Consider the following 10,329-nt stretch of genomic DNA (forward strand, 5'->3'; position numbering starts at 1 on the left):
TCCGTGTTATACTGTACATATATAGCTGTCAAGTCTGTCTTTTGCGGGCATGCCTCCTGTAGGTGATGATATATGGTACCACTTGTTCATTCCAATTCACACAACAGAAGTCATAACTTTAAGAGGTTGACCTGTATCTGCAGTGTTGTAGTTTAAGTTAGGCACTTCAATTGACACACAGAAAACCCGAGTTTGATTCCCATGCGGGAAAAATTTTTATCAAGTGTTGCTATCTTTCTGCTGTCACATTGCATCTCTCTCTGCCCGAATTGGTTTTGATAAGAAGCTTGAGCCCGCCTTTTAGGTGATCTAAATTGTGTTGATATGGCGTAAATAAAATAGGTGGTTTCGCATTCAATGAGGTTGCCGGGACCGGCTTGTTGTCCTCGTTGGATCCGACCTCTCGTTGAACGTGACTAAGGCTAAAGAAAAGAAAGGAGACAAGTTATTATATTACATGATGTACCAATACCAGTAATTAAAACTGTTGTTTCCCCTGATGACGATAATCTCAAACAGCATCAGTGTGCCCGTGTTTGAGCTGTGTTCTGACCGTCATTTCGGCATTAAAATTACTTTTTTTCGCGGAACACTTCTCGTGTGGAAACATACCCTCTCACACCTAGGCCTAGATCTACATAAAGTAAAGGCGGGAGTTTGGATTTTCTGATCAAGGGAAGAAAAGAAAATTGAAAAAAATGAAGGTTTCAATCTAGACCTACCCATCCAGAGTTCATCCAGTTTCACACAGCCCACATCGTGTTCCCACCCACCCCCTCTCATTCCTACTGTAGGCTAACCCTCGCCCATCCTGTTGGCTTTGGGGCCCATATTAGGAGGCACACTAGATCTAGCAATACAATGTGTTAGGAATCGAGAATGGGCCTTGTGCTTCGCGTGAAATGGAGAGAAAGGAGAAAAATTCTTCGCTTTTGGGGCCACTAATAGCTTTTATTTGGTTATTGCGACCTCGTTGAAAGCGACTTTGGTGTTTTTGCAACCTCATTGGAGCCGACGTACATTTACAAAGAGATATAGAGAAAAAAATCGGGGATTTAGGATTGCCTCGTTGGAGCCGACTTTTCGTTGAAGGTGACCTCGTTGAAAGCGGCAATCACTGTACCAACCTTTTAAAAAAAATGTTGAGTCAACAGTTTGATTCTCACTTTGCCTGTCTGTTTTATTGTTCCATTGCTTGTTTCTGTTTTTGTGGTATTCATAAGTTTTCATCATTGCCTATTGCCATAAAATACCAATTTGTAGAGAAGTGAACAGAGAAAAATGGGTTATGCTATATTTCTTAACCACAACATGGGTTATGCTATATTTCTTAACCACAACATCGGACTTGCAAAACCAGGAATCAAACTCACAGTCTTACACAATCAAATCCTATGCCATAATGACTACATGAGGATGCCCCAGTGCCATAATAAACTTCAAGCATTGACTCCTCGTGCTGTATTGTTGACATGCCAGATCCACCACTCGTGCTACAATTTTAAATGTTTAATGTTTTCAAATGCATAATATATAATATATATCCAGTGAGACTACACTCAGAAAAGTTCATATTGGTGAAAAACAAAACTTTATTTCTTGAAAATCATAAGTTGAGATCTACAGGTAAATATATGGTTTCAGAATCAAACATTCAGTATTCTTCATAAGAAAAATGTAACGGGCAAAACAATGAATTTCAAACAAATGGTTGTAAATGTATATATGTCTAATCAGTGTATAATATAAAATCCAGCAAAAGTAACACAGTAAGTTTATGTTGAAGATGTATACCCATGCAAAAATAAATCTGATCTTTTTTGTTCCACAGTGAAGTTTTAAATAGCATGAAGAAAAACATATACCGTATGAAAAGTAATAATAATATACACTGTAATATCACAAAGTATTTTTCAGCTTGTTCAAAGGTAATGCTATGTGGCTAGATGGCTGACATGAAGTACATGTATGTGTATTGAAACTGGTGTTATCCTCATCTGCACTGCGAAGTGAACATTAGCCCCAGAGTGAGGTCGTGCAAACTTGAGTTTTTCTCTATGGAGGCTTGTTGCAGGAGTCTTGTTTGTTGATTGAGGGTGGCCAGAGCTTAAAGGGTTTTACAGAATTTACTTTCCTGAATGAATTGCACACAAAACACAATGTCTACAACAAGCTTTTGGGTATTCTTGGTGAATGTAATTTGACCTCAAATCTGTATTATAAATATATGAAGTAATGCGATACAGACCTGCTGGCACAGAGAAACTGAAAGGTCTTACACTAACTTACAGCACTGTGTCTGTTTGTATCAAATTATTCTCCATATAACCTAGCATTGCTGACAGATGGTTATGTCACACCTAGAAACATTATGATTATAGGGTACATAGAACTCTAGAAACAGAATTTTGAGGGTCTTTTTTTTTAAATAGAAAAACTATGATACACTGATGTAAAATTTCTACCTGTTGGTAATATCTGCTCTGCACACTCCATGTACGGTAACATTAAAAAAATATTAAACAGTAAACACCTATCTAAGTCTTTATATCTTCATGTACCGGTATACACATTTACTGGAGTACATCTTTATGGCTGAATGAAGAAGATGTTAGAAAACAATTTTATGGCTGAAGTACATGAAGACATCAAGGCACTCTGAATGGATTTTTTAAAAAGACTGCTTGAGTAAGAGTGAGAACAAATGTTTGAGATGGGAATGGCAAAAGAGCAAAATGAAATCAACTTTTACGATCAGGGTGCATTATATATGATCCTATGTGCACACACCTTTATTATTGAATGAAGAAATAGTTTTATGAGAATTATCACATGTGTACGGACAGTCTTATGTTTGAAAATGATGATAAATGACCACATAGGTAAGATACTTTGATCTTTGAAAATGAGAAATAATCATATTGGAATGTACTTTTAGTTTTAGATGAAGATATTTTGAGGAGCAGGTCATGGGAAACACATTACATAACATTCAATATAAATAATATAAGTAAGCTGTAACCAGCAGAGAAAACAAAATGTGCCATAGTGTATCATAATGTTGGAAACTGGAAGGCAAATGGTACTTCACGTTTTTTAAAAAACCCATCCAATCCAGAGGTCCAGTGTTTGACAGTTTAGTTTATTGTTTATGTTTTAGTTTTAGATTCATTTGGAAATCTATTATTCTCAACTCTTGTAGAACTGTAGGAAGATCATTCCCTTTCATATCAAAGACTTGCTTTTAAGTTTAAGTGAGCCTTGATATTCAAATCAGATAAAAACTAGTGATAAAAAAAGAATGCAGTTCATAAGTAAATGATAGATCTAGTGGCAGTGTTGAGTAAACAAAAACTTGAGACTTATTTTCCCTTTTTAAACTTTTCTCTCAATTTCAAAAGACTCGTACTCACAGCAAAATGAAAATGTTTTAGCTTATGAAGACCAAGATATCATTCTTACCCTCAGTTTTTTCATCACAAGTTTTGATTGGATAGAAGTGTGATATTGTGTAGGGTCTATTCCCTTCAAACCATAGCAAAACACTTTTCAACGCACAGTGTAATGTATTAAATTTTTGCTGGGCGTTAAGTTTTGCAATGTACCATGTGTTGAACCATAGGGAATGAATTAATGATAATGTTCAAAATAGATGGAATGTACTTTAGGTAAAAAATGATAAATTATCACAATGTAGCATATCTTTCTGTTTGGAGCTAAAACAGCTAAAACCAGAGAAATCAAAACAGCTGAGAAATGAACATAACATTATTCTTGAAATACATGCATTTCTATCATTCTTCAAAAATATTATCTTCTGTAATGTTGAAATCAGCCTGGTAATTCAATTATCTGAATAATCTCTAAATTTTGTTCTAGTGCCCTTTCTCAGATTTAGGCTGTATTGCCCACTTCACACCATCACCAGGAGAGGTAATACGCACAGGTACAAGAATACACAACATAATATTCAAAGGATTTCCAAATACACTGTAAAAGTTGCTAAATACTGAACTTTGACGATAAACCATTATTTGCTTCCAAGCTTCATATGATGTCTGACCTCTCCAAATCACCAGTGTCTCCCAACCGAGGAAGAACAATCCAGCTCCAAAACAGAAGATGGTCAGGTACAAGTGTATGAGGATGAACACATTGGCAAATGATGTTGCTCCGGTGATCATCTGCCAGATGGCAACCACGGGAATGTAGAACACTGCTTCTTTCGTGAACAGGGGAAATTGCTGAAAAACATTTGATTCAGTATTTCAAAGTCAAAAGACAAACATATTTTCTTGTTCAAAAGTGATGCAAATTTTTTTTAAACAATCCTAATTCATCAGTTTTAATAATTTGAAAATATATCTGGCTTGAATTTGTTCATTTGACTTGGGTAAAAAGTGTGACAACATCGTCTTTATAGACCAAGAGAAGGCTTTTGACAGAGTAAACCATGCAAAACTCTGGAAGACACTCGAAAAGTATGGCGTCAAAGGACAATTGTTAGATAATGTCAGAGCTCTATATACCAACAGCAGAAGCTCAGTAAGAACGAAGGGAGGAAATACAGACTGGTTCAAAGTAAGATCTGGAGTACGACAGGGATGCGTTCTACCTCCCCTACTGTTTATAATATATATATAGACACAATAACGCAAGAAGCAAACCAAAGTCCATAAAGCCTAAATGAATTTCTCTTCGCAGACGACCAATGTCTAATTCATCATGACCAACAAAGCCTCCAAAATCACACTACCGAACTCAACAACACCTGTGAGAAATTCAACATGAAAATAAGCACATCAAAAACAGAAGTTATGAAAGTGAGCTGAAACCATAGTCCCCTGAACATCCATGTCAATAGTAAACAACTGAAACAGGTGAAAGAGTTTAAATACCTTGGCAGCAATTTTTCTGAAAACGGGTCCATAGACAGAGAAATAGAAATGCGAACTCAAAAAGCCAACACTGTCACCTACCAGCTCGCACCCCTTCTATCTCATCCAAACATCTCCATGGACACAAAGAGACAGCTTATCACCTCAATATGAAATGTCTCCGCAAAACCCTTAACATCCCAAGACGAGACAGGTAGAGAAATGAAGAAGTAAGAGCAGCTATCGGCACTGAGTCCTGCCTGCGTTACATAGAAAGACAGAGGATAAAATAGTTTGGCCACCTGTTACGCATGTCACCTGACCAGCCAGCCTTGAGAGCCTACAACACCAAGCACTCAGGCTATAAAGGAAGAGGAAGGCCACGCAAAAGGTGGATCGAGGGTGTCAAGGAAACCCTAAGAAAACATAACATCACAACTGAAAGAGCTGCGGAGCTGGCCTACCATAGAAAACTGCATCTCCCCTCTATGCTTAATGGCAACAGAGGATGAAAAAGTAAAAGTAAAGTAAAAAGTGTGACTATTGGACCGATATTGTAAATGAGAAAATGGTGAATTATTACTACAACTAGCCAATCCTGTGTCATAACTATCTTACATCAATGATGCATATTCCCTTTAATTAATCATTGAATAAACTCAAAGTTCTCTTTGGTTAAGGTTTCATAAACCTTTTAAAAATGTATAAAGTCTGTTTCCTCCTAAAACATACAGTAAGTTTGCTTTGCATGCCAAACACAAATAGTCTGTTTTTATTTTAAGTTAATAAATTGATCTGAGTTACTTTGAGTGTATGAGTTTGAGTTTCAATTCATCAACATTTTTTTGTGGGATAATTTTTCTTTCAACATTCAATTGTCAGACATATTTAATGTGTACAACATGCATAAGACGAGATACCAGTATCAAAGTTTTTATCTCTATTCATCATGAAGACTAAAGAAGATGCTCTGCTCCGATATACTTTTGGTCGGGTGGGTAAAAAATGGGTGGAGAAACAAGTTTTCTTTTCCTATGCTAATACAAAACTAAACAGGTGCTTGAACATGAAAGGGTGGGGGGTTGTATCATTGAAGATTACAGCCGGTCAGTTCTATATCACGAGTCAACCCTGACTTTACCTTAACTCAACCTCATCTTTACTTGTTATTAATAATGTTGCTCATTCACCACTGCCTATTGGCTAATCTCGCCCTCTCACAGAGCTGAGAGCATATTGTAATAATATCAGGCTCTTTGAAATACTGTCCCGCACTTACTGCAGTCAGATAAGATATCTGCATGAAAGCTGCCGATCCACTGGCAAGGACGATGTAGATGCAGAAAATGAAAAAATGTCGCTGATTATGGTAGCCAACACAAGAGCCAGTGAAGAAGCAGTGGTGATCTCTTTTCAGAATGCAGTGATTGCACAAGGTGCAGTGATGAGATCTTGGAGGCGCGTCCAACATGCAGGTGACACAGTTCTTCCATCCTGGAATGAGAAATGTAAAGATATTATATTGTAAACATACAAATTCACTAAACTATCTACTTGTACGGCTTGTAAGATATGTGGTCCTCCTAGACAAAAAAATTAGGTTATTATGAGCATCAAACTAAAAGTAGAAGACGTGGTCCTGTCGTAAAGAAGGAACTATATATTCAGATACTTTTTTCTCCAGTATATATGAAGGTCACTATAATTTCTAAATTTTGAGGACATATCAATAAATTATTTAGTGTTGGTACTGCCCAACATATAACAAAAATACAGTAGCCTACAACATCCATTTGGTTAACATACGTCCTGGGCAGAACTGATTCACATTTTGTTTTTCTGGCCCTGAAAACTGAATAGGCTATAATGCCTTGCACATAAACTATGACCTATAATGAGCTTTACCACTACTTAACTCCGGTTATGTTTTTCACTATACTGTAAAGGGATCATTCAGAGTGTCTCCCATCAGAAAAGTGACAGTTCATCCTAAAGACTTAAAAACTTAATCTTATGAACTGGTCAAACGAATAAAGCAAATAAATATTCTACAACAACATTATTAAACTCCCCAAACAAAAGGAAGAGTTATAATTACATATTTAATGTATTTTGATTGTAGGCCTACTTCAATTTCAAGAGTGATTATTGCATATTGTGATAGTTATGACTATGACCTTTTCGTTTCAGGCATGGACAGAGGAGTTTTATTATTGTCTTTGACTTTAGTCCATTTTTAAAAAGAGGAAAAATATTTATCTACCTGGTGGGGTATTTGCATGCCCAGGAAAATGCAAGTCCTTCGTCTCTTTGGTGACTCTGTTCAAGACATCATAGTACGTCAACCACCAATTTCCAACTGCCTCTAGGAAGAGCCAGATCACAATGCATTCCGCAATGTAGAAGAAGCTTGTGTATTGACCTGTGCTACGATCCACATAATACGAAGGTATTAAAACTGTGAGCCCTTCAATAGCAAGGGTCACCATCATCCCAACAGAAAATGAAACTCCAACAGTAGAAGCTGATTGCTTTTTAGCTTGAAAATCACGCTTGGCATAATGCTCAGCTAGTTTTTCTTTCAGTGTTACTTCTTCACGTCCAAGTTGTTGTCGACGCTGCATGGTTTTTGTTTTTATCTTTCAGTTCGATACGGTAATTGTGTCAACAGAAAAGCACAATTCCTAAAGAAATGGAAGCTGTGTTGTCCTCTGACGCAGTAACTTCACTTTGCTGGGTTTCCTCTTTATAAATTACAGCTACGCACAGCTGAAGGGACAAAGGGAGTGTAACATAATACGATAGCACAGGGTCAGCCAACAACGCACACCCGAGCACAGCAGACCACGTGCGAGGGGAGATTACTCAGTTGCTCAGTTGTTGGCGTTTCCATGGCTCTGAAAAAATGTAAACAAACGCAGGGAGTAAACTCTGTAACACGATCACGATTATCGTTCACTACTGGGGGGGGGGCTATTGTCATTCTTCCCCTTACGGATGAACATTTTTTTTCTCTTGAAGTGGGAAAGAGGCAAAAATTGGTGAAAAGGGATAATGAATGAATTAATGACTCGGGCTCACTGAAAACTGGGTTTTGTAAAACGGTCTATGTAATTGCAACACAATAGGCTACGGTCGAGTAACCCCAGCCATACGTGAGGTTGAGAGCATACTTCACGAGTTCAAGGGTCACCTGACGCCTGACTGACTGCATGGCAATGTGTACGTGTTTCGTCCTGTGGCATAATCTGTCTCGCTTGCCCGTACTTGCCACTAATTGCCAACTGTTCTACAATACACACTACCTCTGTCAGTCCAAAATCCCTGAACTGAACGAAAGTCTATATAATATTATAATGTATATATATATATATATATATATATATATATATATATATATATATATATATATATATATATATATATATATATATATAGATCTATATGGAATTGAATTTTTCTTTTTCTTTTCAATTGTATTATGTAGATCTATTGCCTAGATCTATTGTTCATCAGGATGGAACCAGAGGTCTGTTATAGAACTAGGCTACTTTTTAATCTAACCCGTTCAGTCTGTTAAACACATCATCTTAATCATCATCATCATCATCATCATCATCATCATCATCATCATTGTTTGGAAAGCAGAGTAGGAGGGGGAGTCTTGTATGAATTTCAGACAAAATAACGTAACGATATAAATGTTTAAAATTTGTTTAATGGCTCAACGTTTCGCCTCTTGGGCTTCCTCATGAGCAACCGAGACCGAGAGAACAACTAAATGAACGCTGTATACTAGCAGGGAAACCTAACGAAGAGGGTCTTAAGATTACGTCATCATCATCATCATCATCATCAGAGAAGGAATTAGATCTATTATTCTAAGGTTATTCTTGACCTGACCGTCCATCTTTGTGGCCATTTCCGAATATCATCAGTCCAATATACACACACACATGCACACTCTCGAACACGCAAACGTACACACACACACACACACACACACACACACACACACACACACACACACACACACACACAAACAAACACTCACATACATACGCATGTGCACGCACGCACACTCACACACACACAAACACTCACATACACATGCACGTGCACGCACGCACACTCTCTCTGTCTCTCTCTCTCTCTCTCTCACACACACACACACACACACACACACAAACACGTAGGCTTACGCTCTCTCACACACACATTCACACAGAACAAGTAAGGGGAACAGGAAGAGAGAGAGAGAGAGAGAGAGAGAGAGAGAGAGAGAGAGAGAGAGAGAGAGAGAGAGAGAGAGAGAGAGAGAGAGAGAGAGAGAGAGAGAGAGACAGACAGAGAGACAGACAGACAGACAGACAGACAGACAGACAGACAGACAGACAGACAGACAGACAGACAGACAGAGAGAGAGAGAGAGAGAGAGAGATCGGTGAAGCTAGACAGACAGACAGACGGTGCTTCCAAATAATCCAAGCATCACATGTAAAGCATTAATTATAGTTGATCTAGATCTACCCTTTATGGGTGAGTGGTGATCGAGTTCATTAGAATCTTAAACTTAAGATAAACAAACAACACACTGCAACAAGAACAATTCACCTGTATAATGTCAGTTGAAGAATTTATTATTCTACATTGCTTACAAGACCACGGGTTACATTGTTCGATAATATATAAATTTCTCTTTCACTCCATCTGTCTGTCGGTCTGTCTGTTCCTTTTTCTGTAGGCCTACTCATTCTCACAGTACAAAAACGCCAAGCACACCAATCAAAATCTGTTTTCCATTCTCGCTATTTTGAGTCGTTCTCACTTTCGTGCCGTCATCTTACATCACCTATAACCTCCCTTATAAACACGACATGTTTCGCGCATCATGAAAGACGAAAGAATGAATCAGGATCTTCGCCAGTCCCTCGTAGTTTTGAATCGACATCCATTCTGCACTCGTCAACTTGTCAACTTCGCTGTATGAAATAGAAGAAGGGTTGGGGTGGGGAAGAAAAATAATAGGCTATATTAATTTTAAAGAAGTACAATTAGATCTAGAATCTAGATCTAACTGAAATGTGTGAAAATGCAGGACTACATTATAACTATAACCTAGATGTTACACATCATGCTGGTTTAGCTATCTTTTTTTTCTTTTTCTTTCGGTCCATAACCCTGATAATAAAAGTTGTGTTGAAAAGGGCAATTCATGGGCCTATATACTATATGTACTAATGACTAAAAGTTTTTCTTTGTACGTCCTGCCAGGACTTTGGCAGCACGTGTTCAGTAATCCAGACTTAATATTGTGATAATACAACGGGAAACAACAGTAAATGTGTATCATACAATCCTCTAAATAAGTCAAAAGAAAGGGTTATACACGTAGATCTATAGCCTAGTAATATTATTTTTAAATATGTTTTTCTTTTTTTTTCGGGGGGGG

The 10,329-nt window shown here is 37.5% G+C and overlaps 1 protein-coding gene and 1 long non-coding RNA gene across 4 annotated transcripts in view; both read right to left on the reverse strand.

The window, feature by feature from the left end:
* Positions 1–1,567: 1,567 nt before the first annotated feature.
* LOC101858732 (probable palmitoyltransferase ZDHHC24) lies at positions 1,568–7,711 on the reverse strand. Its single transcript, XM_005106311.3, has 3 exons — positions 7,141–7,711; positions 6,157–6,371; positions 1,568–4,244 (listed from the first exon to the last, which is right to left on the reverse strand). Exons 1-3 carry the CDS (start codon positions 7,499–7,501, stop codon positions 3,876–3,878), a joined length of 945 nt encoding a protein of 314 aa, XP_005106368.1. The 5' UTR covers positions 7,502–7,711; the 3' UTR covers positions 1,568–3,875.
* Positions 7,712–9,492: 1,781 nt separating this feature from the next.
* Positions 9,493–10,329, reverse strand: part of LOC106012834 — a 4,026-nt gene continuing 3,189 nt past the window's right edge. For all 3 annotated transcript variants that reach the window (XR_001185169.2, XR_001185167.2, XR_001185168.2), the window contains exon 3: positions 9,493–9,859. This is a non-coding gene — a long non-coding RNA (uncharacterized LOC106012834). The remainder of the gene's footprint in view (positions 9,860–10,329) is intronic.

The sequence above is a fragment of the Aplysia californica genome, unplaced genomic scaffold (assembly GCF_000002075.1).
Source record: "Aplysia californica isolate F4 #8 unplaced genomic scaffold, AplCal3.0 scaffold00525, whole genome shotgun sequence".
Taxonomy (NCBI): domain Eukaryota; kingdom Metazoa; phylum Mollusca; class Gastropoda; order Aplysiida; family Aplysiidae; genus Aplysia; species Aplysia californica.

Bases quoted from the DNA above. Each gene is read 5' to 3' on its own strand.
- LOC101858732 (XM_005106311.3), bottom strand. From the start codon at position 7,501: ATGCAGCGTCGACAACAACTTGGACGTGAAGAAGTAACACTGAAAGAA. The intron at 6,372-7,140 runs GTAGATAAATAT...TTCTCATTCCAG, and splicing joins GCATGCAAATACCCCACCAG to GATGGAAGAACTGTGTCACC. The intron at 4,245-6,156 runs GTAAGTGCGGGA...AATGTTTTTCAG, and splicing joins AGATATCTTATCTGACTGCA to CAATTTCCCCTGTTCACGAA.